Source organism: Egretta garzetta, unplaced genomic scaffold, assembly GCF_000687185.1.
Source record: "Egretta garzetta isolate BGI_Z169 unplaced genomic scaffold, ASM68718v1 scaffold548, whole genome shotgun sequence".
In the NCBI taxonomy this organism is placed as follows: domain Eukaryota; kingdom Metazoa; phylum Chordata; class Aves; order Pelecaniformes; family Ardeidae; genus Egretta; species Egretta garzetta.
This window is the reverse complement of record NW_009260502.1, coordinates 53,131-72,113: the sequence shown is the minus strand read 5'-3', so window position 1 is coordinate 72,113 and position 18,983 is coordinate 53,131. Positions and strand designations below refer to the sequence as shown.

Genomic DNA, 18,983 nt, shown 5'->3' with positions numbered 1-18,983 from the left:
GTTGGGCTTTATCTTAGCCTAGTGTAATAAATGGAAATGTCACCATTAAATTAAATGGCTCCAGGTCAAATCCATCCAACGATTACTCTGGGTTTAAGTTCACAGCAATAGCATTCTTTGCTTATTGGTACAAATTTTCTGCCAGCGTTGCTAAGGTTCTGGTAATTGTTTGCATTGCATACCTTTATGTAAATTTTTGTAAACTAATGGGAGTCATGTCAGTGATTTATATAGGCAAAGCTTTTTAATAAAATGAAGATCCTGTTAATCAGTAAGGACAAAAGCAGTTTGCATGAACAGAGAAAATGCTTTAGGTTATTTATAAAACTGTTCAAAATGCATCATAAAATGGTTTTAGTGAATTAATGTCTCCTCTTTTTTTCTCCCCAAGGAGGTTTCATGATTATAGATAACAAAAGTTAACTTCAGGATGCTAAAAAGGAAACAAAGTTCAAGGGTGGAAGCCCAGCCAGTTACAGATTTCGGTCCTGATGAATCTTTGTCAGACAATGCAGATATTCTGTGGATTAACAAACCAGTAGGTATCTCTTCCTGTAGTTGCTAATTTTAAGTTAAATGTAACTTGTATTGTTGAAATATGACTTCTACAAAAGATTCAGAAATAGATATTTGTCAGAAACAAGTATTGAGCTATAGCTGCTAATCTACGAGTTCATTTTTTGCAAAAAGTCCAAAACTAAATAAAAAGGTTTCTTTTGGTTGTTGCAGACTGATGAGGATGATCAAGCAGTGTTTGCCAAACAGTTTATCTACTGATTGGTTTTTTGAACAGCCATCCTTTCAATGTCTCTGTTCCTAATGTGTTTATTGAAATTAGAAGTTTGTAAAATGAGCTTTTGAAAAGGATGTTAAAAGAAGCTTTTGATTGCTAAAGTGGTAGCCAGCAGTTGGCACTTTTGACTTTCAAATCTCTCCTTTTACATCACTTATGTATATAAAAGTGTATTTCGGCTGGTTATTTTGATATATAGCTCACATTTTTCTGGTATCATTTAACCTACAGCCTGCCCTAAGAAATAGATAGGTGTAAAAGCGTCTGGCAACTTGAAACTGGGGAAAGCTTCATTAGGAGTGGAGTTCTTAATAGAATGTGCAGTATTAGGGAAATGCCTTTACCATGTAAATATGTTTATTATGATTAGATTATTCAGCAGTCAGTGTGCATCCGGGATTCCTATATTTTGAATGATTCATATTTTTACAGAGAAGGCATTTTTGCATTTCTTATAAAGTAGTGTATAAATTTTTACTTTGTAAAAGCAGAAAGTAAAATATTCTGAATTAATACATGTTGTTGGTGTTACATTCATTTAATAGAACTATCATCTCATTTGTGGTACGGATGCCAGATCCTCTCAGCTTTGCTGCTGAGTTTTAACACCTACGTCATTTGCAAGACAACACCCATATATTAATTCATGCTAAATAATCTTAAGTAGAATGTTTGTATTGACTGCTGTAATAAGCTCAAAATGTCACTGCAGAAATACATGCTGGGTTGTTTACCTATGTTTCTCAGTACACAGTACATGTTTTTGATGGAATAATTTTTTTCTTGTCACGCAGATGGACTAGTTGTACATTGCTGAGCATGTGTAATACTGACATTTTAGCTGTGTCAGAGAACAGTTTTTATATCAGCCACACTTTAATAATTATGTTAATTTTTTCAGTTGAAACAAGGTTTGAAACAAAGCGGGTGTTAAAGGGACATAAGAGATCATTCATCAGATGCCTTCCACTTCCAAATTATTAATTTGGGCTAGAGTATGCAAATGATAGAGGTATTCAATTCAGGTCAAATATCATTACACTTAGGTGAGCATACAGTGAGCATTAAATTACAGGAGTGTTCTTCAATCTTCTTGATATCAAAAGTTCTGAGGTGGTGTAAATGAGTGTAGAATTTTTCTCCAGATGAAAAATTGATATAAATACACTTCAGTTCAGTGTTACTTTGTTTGGAGGATTTTTTTCTTGCTGAAGTGTCTTTTTTTTCTTCTTGTTTTGATAGATATGACCTTACCAACTCTGATTCATTACACTTGTCTGGCTTCAAGATATTTCAATGGTGTTTTGATTTAAAATCCAACCTTAAACCCCTGTATTGATACATTCTGCTTTTTTGTTAAACCTCCCACTGTGACTAGCACTGAATATCAGCCTTATTAATAATGATTGTAGTGGGACTGAGACCTAAGCAGTCATAGAAATGAACTGTTCTCTTATAGCAACAAAACTTGTTTGGAACAAAACTGAATCCTGATGTTAAGAAGTAGCTTTCTGTGACACAGTCTCTTTTATATTTATTCTTTTCATAAATGGAAATATGCTTTTAATCCCCGTGCCTCTCACTTAACTTTTGGAACTGTAAACTGATTTAAAAATCAGTTCATCTAAATGTGGAACTAAAATTTTCCACAGATATTTTCATTTAATGTATTCACCCAATTTATAACATCAACTAATTCCACTTATTGTCTGCTCATAAATGTGACAAGTTGTCATTTGAAAAGAAATTGGATTACAAAAGCCGCAAAGTAGAAATGATAGAATCCCAATTCTCATTTTCCTGGCTCTTAATTCTTGGTTTCTGAATTATACAACCTCCCATATTAACTAATAAAATTATATATGTATGTATATGTATGTGTGTATATATATAAAAATAAAGTGAGGAGTGCTTATTTTTTGAATTAAGACCTTCAGTATGTGGATCATGGTGGAAAAGAAAAATGCAAATGTGCATTTAAAAAAAGCGCCAGTATGAGTTATGGAGGCTAAATATTTGAGCTTTTTTTGAACATCAAAGCAATCTTACAATGTCTTGTGGGTTTTTTTTTTTTTTCTAGTGGGTACACTCTTTACTACGAATCTGTGCCATCATCAGTGTTATTTCTGTTTGCATGAACACTCCAAAGACCTTCGAGCATTATCCTCCTCTCCAGTATGTGACGTTTGCCCTTGATACTCTATTGATGTTCCTTTACACTGCAGAGATGATAGCAAAAATGCATATTCGTGGGATAGTTAAGGTAAGCATTTAAACAGTATTCTACATGTACTTAAGAAAGTGATCTGAATATATGCTGGTGACATTTGATCTTCGTTTTTTTAACTTCTCAGCTCTTTTTGCTATGATTGTTTTTAACTGCAGGCAACACCATGGTGTATAAACTGAAAAGACAGATTGACAAAGATGCAGCTTTACTGCATATTTAATCCCCCCAAAAATGTAATACCAGCATTCATAGTAATGGTTTCCTACTAAGAAATAGACAGTCTCGTTGTATTAATATAAAGAATGAAAGGAAAAATAAGCTACACAGACAGTATCAAGAATATTTTGTAAAAGTCTAGAGATGCATATATGGACTTAGAACTTTGATTTTCATTTCAGAAGGCTGGATGTGTTGTGTTGTGGTTACTTTATTTAAATAAGAACATATGTCTTACTGTGAGCTAAATGAGAAAGTTTTCTTGCTTTGCTGAATTTTTTCCTTAATATAATGCATGTTGGTAAACAAAAGCTTCTGTTATCATATGTTTACTGGTTTTGCTGGACTAATTTGTATAAGTTGATACGATATTGGAGAATGTAAACCTCGTGCATATTCTCACATTTTTCATTGTGTTCTTTAGTGTTGTGGTTTTGTGGGAATAGAATAGAATAGAATAGTTGGAAGGGACAGTTGGAAGGGACCTACAACAATCATCTAGTCCAACTGCCTGACCAGAAGTTAAAGCCTGTTGCTAAGAGCGTTGTACAAATGCCTCTTAAGCACTGACAGGCTTGGGGCATCGACCACCTCTCAAGCAAGGTCTGACCACCCTTTCGTTAAAGAAATGCTTCCTAATGTCTAGTCTAAACCTCCCCTCACGCGGCTTCGAACCATTCCCACACTTCCTATCACTGGATCCCAGGGAGAAGAGCTCAGCACCTCTCTCTCCACTTCCCCTCCTCAGGAAGCTGTAGAGAGCAATGAGGTCGCCCCTCAGCTCCTTTTTTCTGAGCTAGACAAACCCAAAGTCCTCAGCCACACCTCATAGCATGAACTTATCTTTGATCATCATATGATGAACTTGTCTTTGAAGCATGTCTGAGGAGTCCGTCTACACAGAATTAATGGCTGTCTGGAATTGGTTCCATTGCCTTGATTCATGTTGTGCATGTTTAGACAATAATGCAGATTATTTCATTTGCACACTGACATTTTACTCTTTGTTTATTAGATAAAAATACAGTAGAATAGATTAGGCATAACCACTGTTAGGCAAAGATAGATTAAGTAGAAAGTGGCTGCATTTATTGTTATTTTAACAACAGAGGATTTGCTTACAGCTTAATGTCCTGTAACATTCGTTGGTGAATATAGTTACAATGAAGTGCCTTCAGTGGCGCTATTCATGGAGTCATACAATAACTTAGATTGGAAGGGACTTCCAGAGGTCATCTAGTCTGACCTGCTGCCCAAAGCAGGTCCAGTTAGATGAAGTTGCCCATGGCTTGGGTTGTCCAGGTGAATCTCAGACTTGTCCAAGGATGAAGATGCCACAAGCTCTCTAGACAGCCTGTTCCAGTGCTTGACCAACCTCATGCAAAAGATTTTTTTCCTAATGCTTTATCAGAAATTTCCATGCTTCAACTTGTGTCCCTTGTATCTTGTCTTACCACTGTGCACTTCCAAGAAGAGTTTGGCTCCATTTTCTCTCTGTCCTCTGAGTAGGTAGTTGTAGACAGCAACAAGTTCTCCCCTTTGCCTTCTCTGCTGAAGGCTGAACAGACCCATGTTTCTCATCCTCTCCTCCTACATCATGTGCTCCAGCTCTCTGACCTTTTTGGTGGCCCTATGCTCACTCCTTTCTGTCTATGTCCTTCTTGTACTGGGGAGCCCAGAACTGCACTCAGCTCAAAATTAGACTTGTGGATGTGGTCTCACAATTGCTGAATAAAGGGGAAGGATGGCTTCACCAGACCTGGTGGCTACATACTATTCATGTGAGTAAGAGAGAACTGTAGGAAAAGGATATGGGCTTGTGTCATGTATAGCAACTTCTGAAAAACTGTTAGAGCTGGATTTGCCTTTTTCAGCTGTTAAATCGGAGCTTTTTGAATCTGTTATCAAATTGCTTTTTTGAATACTAATCAACGAATTATCTGAACTATTTGACTTACTCTTTGAATCATTGATTCTAGGGAAAATACTGGTTAAAATTGCAACTCTGCCAAGAACATAATGATCCCTGGACTTCCAAAGGTTTTGGCAATCAAAGTAAAATAAGGCACTGTTTAGAAACCTATTAGCATTTATTAAAGATGTTTGTATGTGAAACATCTTTATATACGGAAATTTGTTTATGAACTGTAGTCCTAATTTAAGTGCATTCAAGAATTTTAGTGAACATAGGATCAATGAATGTATTGCCATATGGTTCTACTGAACTTTACCATAAATCAGTATTTCTGTAAAGGCCTTAGGAATTGGAATGCTAATAAGCTTTTGAACAAATGCAAAATTTTATTCCATCAAGAAACCTAATTTATGGAGAAGGTACGTACCATCCACTTAAGTCCCAGTTAATAACATTGTAAGTATAGTTGAGCTGAGAAGATTTTGAGAGTGTTAAGTCATGTCTAATAACACCTCCTGAGGACAAATGAGAAATTTACTTCCTTTTGTTCCCAGGGGTTTTTAGAAAAGGAAAGTAGTTTCTGAAAATCCTAGCCTTTTGTCTGTAAAAAGTTTCCCTTTTCCCTGTATAAACTAAGTGACAAAATACAGCGATACATCCATCCAAGTGTTTTGTTACCCCAGAAGGAAAGCTAAACTGAAATGCTGCTGTGAGATTGTGCCTTTTATTATTCATGTTTCCTTCTGAATGAGGAAGTTGCCGTGCTAGTAAAATCTGTTCAAAATTTGGGCTGCCTATGCCTTGTGGGTGTTGGTTGTTGCTTGTTCCATTTGCGAAGGCAATCGGTACAGAGGACTCTGAATTAAAAGGGCGCTGCTCATATGGATATTCACCACCTACAAAAAGAATAGACACTGTCATGTGTTTAGATAAGGAGCACAAAATACAAATATTAAAGAAACCAGAACATGACAGTATAGGATGTATCTGCTACAGAGTCCGAGGTCCTTTTGTTTTCAATACAGCGTGTTGGTATTCCTTATTATTGCTGTCATACACTGTTTGCTGCCGATAGATGTTATGATAGATTGACTCCTCTGGAAGAATTGAAATGGGTGTAAATGTGTGGTGTAATGGAATATATTCAGTATATAGGCAGTATCTGGGAAGAAAGTACTGAAAGACTTGTGAGATGATAATCATATTACAGGTTTTGGTATTGCAGGCTATTGTTACTTGTCATGAACAAGTCAACTAATGGTAATAATATGTCTGTCTTTACCTTGAAACTCATCTCTGAAAAATGAAATACAGGCTGTAATTTCTTACCAATTGAGGTCTTTTTAAATACAAAATTCTAGGACAGTTTGCCTAATGTTGTCTGGCTGCATTGTATAAAATATATGTACAACTTAAGACAACTTGTAATGGTTTGTGAAGTATTATATGAGAGAGAGAGAATTAGAGCAAGTCAGTTTGTTTCTTAAAACATATTTTTATGCTTGTATTCTAAATTATGTTCTAAACTGAAGAATGATGGCCTGTGATAGAGCTCGCTGTGAAATGATAGAGTAGCTCAGGAAAATACTGTGTATACAGTATTAAATCTATTTCAAATAGATTATGTCAGTAAATATGTAATATCACTGACTAGAAGTAACTTTCATGAATACATCCTGGCCTCTGACTGAATAGTTTGATGACATAAAAAGTTAGGTGTTAATTACTTCATCGAGCAAGTTATTCAAGTAGTTGTAAGAGAAATGTTGCGACTTACTATTTTGATTTATGTTTAACCTATAAGGTTTTTATGAGCAAATAATTTTGAATATGGATTTCTGTCATGAAAATATGCTGTAGTAAGTACAGCAGTATTTTAATACTATTTTTATAAGTATTGCATTCCTAGATATGCAAGATTTCATAGTTACATATTTTTTCTGCAACCTTTCTATGTAGATCACACATTTTAATGATTTCAAAGCATTGCAAATTCTGTTCTCTGAGTAGCACATGAATTAATGGATGATGTGACTTAGCCACATCAATATTTTTGCAGGAATAACTTATGAAGCATGTTAGCAGATGTCTACTAAATTGTGTTACAGACACATCTTAAAAAGACCTAATGTTTTAGAAATTAAAAATTTTGATCTCTTTAATGTCATTGAAAAGAAATATTCATAGTAAATATGACAGACTTTGTACACGTTAAAAAAGCTGTGAAGTGTGTAAAATAAAAAAGACCATTTTAATAAAATGGTGAATGAGGTTCTTTAAGCATTACCACATACATATTATTTCTTTGTCTCAGACCTAGAAACATTAAAAATAATGTACGGCTCTACTTCAGGGGTGATTGAAGGTAAGAATAAAGGCCAGGAGACCTCTTAACTTTGACTTGTTAGAACATCAAAACATGGTGTGTGGGGAAGGGCTGAGTGTTGACACAAATTTTACATGAGGTTTAATGACACCAGAATAGTGTGGATTTTAGGAATAGGAATGTTTTAATTGAATGAAATCAAACTTCTATTTTTAATTATTTTTGACAATTGAGCATGAACAATAGCCATCACTGTCATGGACTTAAAAGTCTCCCAGTCCTAATGTGATGCCAAATCTCATCATTCATTCTGTTCAGTGAATAATTCAGGGATGTTTCAAGAGAGTACTTAATTTAATTTTATTTTTTATTCTCTCATGTGAGGTGGAAATGGAACTTAGACCATGTTCATGGTGTAATGTTTCCCCCAGCTATACTTAGGTATGTCTGCTCAGCAGATACAGGCTGAATCACAGTATCCTGAAACACAAAGCTCCACTGATACCAGGGTGGCTGAGTAACACAACATAGTATCAGTGATGTTGCAGAAGTCAGGGATCTCTTTTTGGTACAGTGAACAGTGATGGGTTTGTTGTCAAGTAGCCTCTCACAGAATACATTTACTTCTTTGGCAACCACTTTTTTATGCTCTAAGTAATGGTTTTTTATGTCAGAAATACTCTGTGTTACTTGGAGTTTATCAGGAAACATATAATAAGGTGATTGCCAGAATACCTGGAGTATGTAGATTTGCATACATAGGCAAAGTCTAGGTAAGTGACTAACCTCTGATTCACTGGGATCATAAAACTGGAACGTCCACATTTAGCTGGAAATTATCTTTATTTTACTGCCTGCTACTGGTGATATATATTTGTATAAAGAAGCTAAAAGTTTTATATTGTGTGCAACCATAATATGCTGCTTTGGTTTTGTGAGTGAAACTACAGCCTTCTAAGAAATAAATACCACAGTACCGCACTGTGTATCAATGTATAAATTGTAGTAAGTTAAGTGCAATGGTAAAAGTTACTGAATTCAGTTTTACATTGGTATTTCCATGATCTGTTCAGTCCAGAATTCCACTTTCTTCAACTGATCCTACATTTGTTTGCATGATCTTTATTTCCCAGAATGTAAATAAGAGTTCAGTGACTCTTTGGTTCTGGTTTATTTCATGTCTCAGGCTCCTTGGTCAGAAAGAGCTCTGCTATAATCAGCTGCATCAAGGAACTATTCAGTCTGTTTAAATGAAAGCAGATCAATCTCTTTCACTGTATCTTGAATAAGATTTAAACTGGTCACCCAATTACATGCAGTTTATGTCTACTGCATAACTTACTGATTGATTGGCAGGCTTCTGAGAGCATCATGAATTAACTAATATTTGTGTTTGTCGAAATAGTTCATGAGTCAACTTGTAACCTAACTGACAAGACTTGCAGTGCCTCTGAATCGAAGCTCACATTTATGTGCCCACTCATATGTCACTTATGAAGATGACTGTATGTGCTTGACATAGGTCTGTTCATTGATTCAAGGAAAGTTTCCCAAATGATCTCCTTATTGAAAAAAGGAAGTGGGGTGGAATTAGAGAAATGAAAGATAATTTTCTAGCCTAAAACAGATGTGATATGAGATGAGCATCAGACTTCTGAAAGATAGCAGGGAGCCTAACCTGTGATGGAAGGACTTTGTGTTTCTTTTAATCAGTGTGATGCAAAAATTATCTTCTGAAGGTCATCTCACATGGGTATGAGCAAAGTAAGGGTACCTTACTTTAAAGGTAACTTATCTTTATTAGAAGTTTTTACTTTCAACCTTTTTATTAGGAGATGGAATAAGGAGATAGAGAAATATTCCAGCTAAATTGCTCATATCAGACACAATTGCACTGGTGGCATTATATATAATAAAATAACCAAGGAGGAAAATGTGCCAAAAACTGAGAAACTTTCAGGAACCTGTGTCCATCATATAAAAGAATTCACATCCACTGTAACAAAAAGGAACCAAGTAGCAGATGTCTCAGGTGAACATTCAGCCTTTAGGGAACAAGAGATAAATGCATATTGTTTCACACCATGGATACTGTGAGGTGTGAGAAATTATCTTCATTATGCTGCATCCTCACCGAAGCTTCTAATCACAGTCATGATGGTATTAGAAAACCTACAGTGAAATCATGTTGTGAAAAGTAAGTGTGGTTTATCCTGTTCCTCTGTCAGAAGAGTAACACTGTAAAATAAAAAGTGTGAGAGTTCTCTCTCCTGTCTGTTAAAAAAGCCTAGCTGACGTTTATTTTAGTATCATCATGCTGAAAATTAGAATTTTTTTTTTATATATCACAAGTAGTGCACTGAATTTAATAGAAATGTCTTTCTTTCCACTGTGCAGTTGTGACACATGTCAGCTAACAAAGATTATAGAAAGTCAGAAGTAATGGTCCTTGACATTTCCCCCATTGTTAAATCAATTACATTCACAGCAAAACTTTTGTACTAACTGAAGTAGTTGTGAGTGGGTTTGTCAGACTTTATTTCAGTAACACTGAGCGCTGTTCACTGACTTCAGTACTCCTGCAAGGGGCTGAAGTGAATGGTTGCACCATTAGCTTTGAGATCTCTCGGTGAATTCATGCAGGAACCAAAACAAAGCTTAACCTTCTACCAAGGCAGTCACAGAGAGATGGGAGCCGTTCCCTTTGCTTCTGTCCAGTACCAAAGGCCAGTTAACTGAAATCAGTGGCTTTTGGCATGTCGGGTGTTCCCAGGCAGCGTTAGCCCTGGGCAGAGAGCACATTTTCCTCTTTGTTTTTCTGATAGGTGCTGTGGTTGCTGTAGTTGCTATCTGTCTGCTCAGGAGGAGAGAATTGAGGATGGAGCAGGCTGGAGATTCACCTGAGCCACGTGGGTTTAAACCTGTACATTCAGTTCTGTGCCAGTGCAAGGAATTTTCCACCTGTAACACAAGCAATGTGAGGTGGAGGCGGGCTTCTTATGCTGTAATGAAATACTCTGGTTGCAATAATCTAAACTGGGGTTTGCCACTGTTTCCAGTGGCAGCTGACATCTGTTTGCATATTCTGACAACCTTTTATCTTTGCTTGCACAAGATAGATTTTGGGGCTTAAAATAGAAACCCTTTTAGTAGGATTCATTAGCGCTAACTTGAGGGTCTGCAATTGTCTGTAATTAGTTGTTTGTGTCTGAAGTAGGCTTTTCCAAAAGGTAATGTATCTGGCCTGTTTTTCTCCAATGACGGAAAGGAAAGCTTAAAGCACCCCGGCTGACACCTAGCCTTTAGGTACCTCACCGTCAGCTATTACTCTAACTATTTATAGATTTGTTTTCAATGGACAGGTAGGCACTACAGAAAGTATATAGACAACTGGATGCCGGCAAACTCTTTTAACGCTTATGGCATTAGCTCATTTATGCTTAAATGAGTTTCTTCCATAATCATCCTAATTCAGAAGTTTGTCTTGATTACAGAACTATTGCTTACTGTACCTTATTACAAGTATCTGGTTTGCCTTCTTTTCAGTGCTTTTATATTAAACATTCCACCTTCATCTAACAAGAATGGAGGAATTGCAAAATGAGTTTATCCTCTGAGAAATGATGGAAATATTAATTGAATTGAGGTGAAACTGTCAGCTGGCTCACCAGCTTTTAGTAACTTTGTCAAAGGAGTTTCTGCTACATTACAGACTGAAACAGAAGATGGGAATTCTGAAATTACTGCACACTGTGACTTTAGATATGCTGTATAGCCTATGGTGTATACATGAGTTAAATATCAGGGAGCTGTGTTGTTTTCAAAGGTCAGGTAGTAAAACAGAATGTGTGGCTGCTATCATCCCATGTCAGCAGGCTCTGTGCTCGTGGTGCCTGTTGGTGAAAGCTCAGTCTCAGGATGTGTAAGTCACAAACAGGAGCCAGAACCTTGACCTGGAGGGCAGGGGCATAACCAGTGGAAGCGGTGGTGAGGATGAGAAAATGAGGAGATGCTTTGATTTAACAGGGTGTAATTATGTGGAGCGAAAAACCAGAAAACTGCTTACCTGTGGTAGTAAAAAGCTCACAGAGCAAACATGAAAAAAGACCCAGCTGATTTAAGATCTGAGTTTCCCCTTTGACTCTACTTCTTGGGATTATAAAGTGAAAATTATTTGTCCCTATGATAAGTTATTTTACATGTCTATATTAAAAGAATAGAATTCTGTACTATGTATAATGCTGTTGGAAACGTAGAAGTGTAATGCAGGTCTCATGCTATTCTGTGTTGGTGAAAAGTATGTTATTTCAAATTGTCCTAAAATTTAACTTAAAAAATACTGGACTGCTTTGGTGTTGGCAGCTGCGATTGTCAGTTTTAAACACTATTTCATAGCCAACAGTATCGATACCCATTATTTCAATACGACATTCAGTCTACAAAAGTTAATTCTTCTGTCTCACCTTGTCCCTGTGTTTGTCTGTCGCTGTTTTGCTAAGCGCGTATGTCCATCGCAAGGACATCTGTTCCTGGCCTACTGGGATCATGTTGCTAGCGAAATGCTCCAATGCTGTTTCCAGTCACAGGAAATTAAAAAAATTAAAACTGATTATCATGAGGAAAACAAATACGAAGTTGCCTGCAGCGTGCTGCTAGTTGGGTGTTACTGCCTGTGGGCCAGGGAAGGTTAGAGACCATGGCACTAGAATGTGCGCACCTGTTTCTATGGTTACTTGGGCCTGGGTTTGCTGGAGTGTTTATTACAGGAAAGTAATGACTCATGTTACACAGTGGGGCTTTTTGCACCATTTTTGCAGTAGAGTATTAGAAAATCAAAGGCATTCGAATTACTTTGTGAACTTATATAGGCAGTATTTCTAAAATAAAAATGGTTAATTTTTCTAACTAGTCGATGGGTCATAGAAATTTTTCGTGAGAAATTATTTTTGGGCATGGACTGAAGTATGTGTCCATATAACACTTAGTGACTTACCATGGTGATCAAAATTTAACCTTAAAGTTGCTAAGAAAAAATATACAACATACTGATTTCATAATGTATCTGGAAATTGCTCTTTCAATATATAGACCAATTAGATGAACAAAACTTTACGGTAATGTTATTTTTTTCCCTTTCTAATAGCACTTTCAAGGATTACTTTACTGGTTTTCTTCAAGAAAGCAGCTATTCTCGAGGGATGTTTTTAATGTATCGCTTCATGTCAGGGTAAAATGACACATAGCAATGAAATCAACATCTTGGATAACATGTTATGTATCCAGGTAGAAAGAGAGGGAACTTCATCCCTAATGTGCCTTTCTGCATTGAAACTTGCATTTTCGGGGAAGTCTGCTATAATTAAACAATATGGTTTTATTTTATTTTATTTTATTTGATGCCCATGTTGTCTCCTCTCTTAATTTGAGAGTATAAAACAAGACATCAAGATGAAAAAATCTTAATGACATCCCAATCCCTGTGGAAAGGAATGAGAACATTTCTGTGCAGCTGTATTTTCATGAAAATGATGAAATTTGTGTGGGATTTTTAGGGCAGTAAGCTGAATGTAAAATTTCATTTCAGAGTATTGTGTTCTCCACCACTAATATAAATATTGCTGTCTTACAGCTATACTAAGATTGTTGTTTTTATAAACTTCTTCTGGTCTCTGTAGCATAAAATGGATTCTCCAGCTTTTAATAATGCTAATTACCAAATAATAAAATCCTCTTTCTGAAAAGTGCCTCCTTCTTATCTATTCCAACTTTCATCATTGCAGCTTTTTTCTGGTGAAGGAGAGCTATGAATGACAATCATAAATCTGAGTTTTCCCATGTTAGATGACTGTTTGCCTATCAAATCTCCCTATTCAGTCTCTGGGCAATGTTTTATGCTTCGGAGTGAAAACTTTCACCTTGAAACAGCTGGATCCAAATCCGCCCATTGCATCCACCATAAACATCGGAGCTGGGGGAGGGCAGAATACTGCTGGGCAAAGCACAGCTGCGTTTAACACACATCACCTTCTGCAGAGTACTTCCAAGCATGAGCAGACGTCCATGCTTCTGGAACTAGATGTAGAACTGGAGCCTACCCCAAGGAACTGGCATCTTGAGAGTTTGTCTTAGATGCACACAACCAGAGAAAAGTCTGGGTTGGAAGGGACCTATGGAGATGGTCTGGACCAACCTCTTACTCAAAGCAGGGCCTTAATTTGATTGTCCAGGGTCCTATCAAGCTGAGTTTTGAGTATTTCCAGCAAGGGAGATGCTAGCACTTCTCTGGGCAACATGTTGCAATGTTTAATTGCTCTCACGGTGAAGATTTTTTTCCTGTGCACTTCCTGGAAACAGTGAGTGCTGTTCCAGGTAGGGGGATCCTATTAATCCCCCTCCTGATCAGCCATTTTTAGACTTGCTGAACCCTTAAGATATCCCAGGGAGCCAAGTCAGCTAGTAAGGCAATACTTACGGCACTGAATACAGTTGGATAATGAGCAGATGGAGAGGGAAATGAAATTCAGGCTTTCAGTGTAGTAACCCGTAAAATCTCTCTGCAGGGTGTGTTGGCACCCAACTGCAGCAGTAAAGCAGTGTATCAAGGAAACAGCAATGTAATGCACCAGCAAAGCTCCCTTCCCCTCATGTTCTGTAGCCGTACCTACTGTTGGGTATTGATAAGAAGGTATTAGTATCTGTCCTCTATTGACTATGTATGAAGGCTGTGCCTGGCAGCTCTAAATAGTGGACAACCTGAATTACTTGTCACTCAGCTGAACTGAGAGGCTCTACAGTGATTTGGCTGATACAGGAGCTGCGTTGAGGCATTCCTTTCCATTGCTTCGTGGAAATGGTTATTCCCCTTGATACTTTTTGTACTTGAGGAAGGGAGTGTTGTGTAGCGTTTTCATGTTTGTTTCTGGTTTGGTTTTAAATTTTCTTTAACAGTTTTGGTTTAAAACACTATTTTTTAACTCCTTCCAATTCCATTCTCCCCCCGCCTCCCCTCCCCCCCCCCATTATTTTACAGCAAACACTGTTATAGGACTTTTAGTAAGTAAAATGGACCTTGTTTGTCTGTTTGAAAGTCTTAATTCTTACTTCACAGCTGGAATTCTGGAATTGTTTCTTCCTTTACAGGCTTTTTGGTGTTGGTTTTTTTTTTTTTTTCTTTCTGTTACAAACAGGAAATGACATGGTGAATACTATGGTTTAAAAACCTCCAGTTACAATATAAAACATGAAATACTAACTTTGGTGAAGTTAATTCCATAAATTAACAAAAATCTAGCATGCCTTAAAATACTTCTGAGACTGTTCTTTAGTGAATGGAATAGCCTTATGTCTTCATTGGTAATTCCTAAAATAGTCTGAAAATCTCACAAATTCACTTAAAATCCTATGTTTTTTTTTTAATTATTGCAAACGATGAAATAGTGGTTCTGTAGTGATTATAGCTTTTTTTGTAATAATAGATTGGAACTGTGTGTGTTCTGTATCTGTAACATGCATGGAGTGACCCTCTAATCCAAAGGGCCAGCAAGAGCTGTGTTTCATTTTTTGAATTATAAATAGAGTAACTGTTTTGTGTGCTGGAACATCAAGTGATTTTTCCAATGTTTTTCTAGCATAGACTACAGGATTACCATAAATATTATATTACATGTTATGACAAAGATAAATTATGCACTATGTAATGTGTTACTTGGAAGCATCTGATGATGGAGCAGTTTAGTACATGAGTAGTTACAAATTGAACTTGTTTAACTCAGCAATGATAAAGTGATATTACACCCACTATAACCATTTAGCTTCACACAGCACTTCCAATTCCACTGGCTGTTACAAATCAATTGCTGTTACGTGAATACATTTTAAATATGTTCCTTCACTGTGAATGAAGATGCTTTATGAGAAAAAGAAGACAGGGAGAAATAAGAAGCTGTGTTGTCACCCTCCCTACTCCCTGCTTCTTGTTTCTTTTTTTCCCCAAATATAGACTTTAAAACAAAGAAAAAAGTTGGTTCATTTTGAAGTGATATTATCACTGTTGCAGAGGGGCTAACTTAGAGGTGACCACCCATTTTAACACATGCCAGCTTTTCTTTGGTTATTAACATGGTCTTAACTGAGCAATCCACAATTTCCTTTGTTTCCTGCATGAATCATCATTTTATGGTTACAGAAATACTTTGCATTAAAAGACGGCTAGTATATAATTTGCTGGTTGTTGTGTAATAAAATGCTTCAGGTTGGATTTTTTTTATGTCATGCAGAGTAGAAGATGGACTTTTAAGTAGGTAGTGTGGCTGAGAATTGTCTGTCTGAGGTCCTGCTGCATTGGGTCCCAAGGGCAGCTGAGGAGTTGCAAAGCTCTGTAGAAGGACAAATCATAGAATCATAGAATGTTTAGGGTTGGAAGGGACCACTAGTGGTCATCTAGTCCAACCCCCCTGCAGTGAGCAGGGACACTGCTAACTAGATCAGATTGCTCAGAGCCCCATCCAACCTGGCCTTGAATGTTCCCAGGGATGGGGCCTCCGCTACCTCTCTAGGCCGCAATCAGGTCTCCCCGTAGCCTCCTTTTCTCCAGACTGAACAAGCCCAACTCTCTCAGCCTGTCCTCATAGGAGAGGTGCTCCAGCCCTCGGATCATTTTTGTAGCCCTCCTCTGGACCCGTTCCAACAGTTCCATGTCCTTCTTGTGCTGAGGGCTCCAGAGCTGGACGCAGTACTCCAGGTGAGGTCTCACCAGAGCTGAGTAGAGGGGCAGAATCACCTCCCTCGACCTGCTGGCCACGCTTCTCCTGATGCAGCCCAGAGTACGGTTGGCCTTCTGGGCTGCCAGCGCACATTGCCGGCTCATGTCTAGCTTTTCATCCATCAGTACCCCCAAGTCCCTCTCGGCAGGGCTGCTCTCGATCCTTTCTTCCCCCAGCCTGTATTGATACTGGGGGTTACACATGAGCACATTTGAGAAACAGTTTTAGTTTGGGGGGACAGAAGAGAGAATTGAGAACAGAAGTCAGAGGCAGCTTTTCTTCTTAGTGGTGGACTTCACAGTGGTAGGTTAATGGTTGGACTTGATGATATTAAGGGTCTTTTGCAACCTAAACGATTCTATGATTCCACGATTCTTGATTAGGCTGTATCTCTTCATTCTCTTTTCTGTCTGAGGAAAATGTTGAAAGTATTTGACAGACTGGGGGCTGGGCTGGATTGTCTACATAGTTCTGCTCCTAAACAGACCTGTAAACTGCAGGTTTTTAAGGTAATAGGGAAAGTTTGAAGTTGAGCCAGAGACTTAAGGGATGTATGCATACATGTGACCAGGTAGGAGATGCATACCCTCTGTGTGCCTATACATATCTTTATCTGCATTTGCAGAGAGGAGGGCGGTTAGGCAAGGTGCTCGCTTGAGCTCTGATTTCATTTTCTGTCCCACTCCCACCTCTGAGCCCTGCGGTGTCTGTGTGGAATAAGGGAATGGGGGAGGGAGGGTCAGTCTTGTTTCCCTAACTCAGCTGTGCCCTCTCTTCAGGCTTGCTCTTCTGATGTTACAATGAGCATAGTGGAGGGGGAAAAGATGATAGTCCCGAATTCTCATTCCCTGTGTTCCTTCTATTTCCTCCTGTGCATTTATGCTGCTCCTAAAATGCCAGTAAATGTCAGCCTCCACCCCTTAATGCTTACTTGTAGTGGCGCACAAAGTAGCCCACAGGGTAATCTGAAGAATTTACTGGAGTTGTTCATGTGCTTTATTTACCACCACCACATGCAGGATCCAGTGGCCATGATGGAATAGCAAAGTAGCTTGTTGTTACTGAGCTTGCTGCTCTCTTTGCATTTGTACCATCTCTCAGTTGTCCTGTTCATCAGAGACTGTGAGGAAATGTGGGAGACTAGGGTTTATTAGGACATAACAGACAGGTGATAAGTCTGATTACTCAGAGCAAATGTCATATCTCTTCTTTTATTTAGCTTTCCCACAGAGGCGGCTGGACAGAGACTAGAGGGAAGGATTCAGAGAACAGGTTGTAGTCAGGGATGAGGAGAAAGATAAATTCCTGAAGGCAAGCAGGGGAGGCAGAGGAGGCTTTTCACTTGCAGGGATTTGCTGTCCATCCTGAGGTGTTCCTGAGATGTTAAGAGATAAGCAGGGCAGAAACCCTAGGAGATGACTATGCTATCATCCAGCTAAGCTGTCTGCCTTACCAATGAGATACTGAAATTGCTTAACAAAATTAGAAGACATAATCAATCTTCCAGGAGATCACTTTATGCAATTCAGATGTTGATTTCATAGAGTATTTTGTTTTCAGCAAGGTTGATAATGGAATAAACTCATATTAAAAAATTACAGTCTGGCTAGTCTTCCCTTCTGGTGTAAGTTAAACTGTAATGGCTCTCATGGAGTGACTACCTCAGGTGTTATTACTTCTGTCCGTGGTTCTGTCTGTATTTTGTATTGGCTCACATTTCAAATGAGTTTGGTCTTAGAAAATTGTGGGGGTTTTTTTCTGTGAATTTGTGTAACGACTATTTAGGGCACCTAATACTGGCAATTGGTGTTTTATCTTTCATGTGCTGGTTACAGTTGAGAAAGCGTATCTTCTGGCATCTGGTTCTTAGTATTGCATGTGAAAACGAAAATGAAGATATGAGCTAATACATTGTATTCAGTTAATGTAATGGTTCTAAAATTAGGCAAGAACTAGTGAAATAAGGAGAATGTAGGGAGAAAGGAGATTTATTTGTTGGTCCTATTTTTGAATAGGTAAAGAAACACTAAGATCTTATATTGAACTTGAGATATTCTTCCTTAGTTACGGAAACATTGCTGTAGAAAATTAAGTTCTTATAGGGAGGAGAATATTTTAATTATAGACTGTTTGTCAAGCTTGTCCATTCTTTTCAGATGTCAAGTTACGGGTTAATTCAGATTAGCATCTGCACAAGAGAGGCAGACTTTTGATCCATTCCACATGTGTGGTTTAGCAAGAAAGCCATTTCCATGGTTGTGTACTAGCCTAAAAGTGATGCTGACCTGTAAATAAAAACTGAGGGAAAAGATGGAAGCATATTAGAAGAAATTGGGGAGACTAGGAAGGGTATTACAAAATAATGAATGGGCCTCTAATTAAAAAGGAAAAGAGTGATCCATCTAACAGCTAAGTAGTATTGCAGCTTTGGACTTCAGATTTTTTATGTATATTAAAATGCTTTGTGTTTAATACCAGTTAGTTTGCTAGTCCACTGAGTTTGAGCAGTGCCCCTTAGCTGTGGTGAACAGAGTTAAATCCAGTTGGCAGCTGGTCACAAGTGGTGTTCCCCAGGGCTCAGTTTTGGGGCCAGTTCTGTTTAACATCTTTATCAATGATCTGCATGAGGGGATTGAGTGCACCCTCAGTAAGTTTGCGGATTACATCAAATTGGGCGTGAGTGTTATCTGCTCAAGGGGAGGAGGGATTTGCTGAGGGACCTGGACAGGCTGGATCGATGG

General features: G+C 37.9%; 1 protein-coding gene across 1 annotated transcript in view; it reads left to right on the top strand.

The window, feature by feature from the left end:
• Positions 1–430: 430 nt before the first annotated feature.
• LOC104131379 (sodium leak channel non-selective protein-like) overlaps positions 431–18,983 on the top strand; it is a gene marked incomplete at its 3' end in the record, with an annotated part of 47,706 nt that continues 29,153 nt past the window's right edge. The window contains exons 1-2 of the mRNA XM_009644539.1: positions 431–538; positions 2,874–3,056. Coding sequence (XP_009642834.1) covers positions 431–538; positions 2,874–3,056 — 291 coding nt within the window. The remainder of the gene's footprint in view (positions 539–2,873; positions 3,057–18,983) is intronic.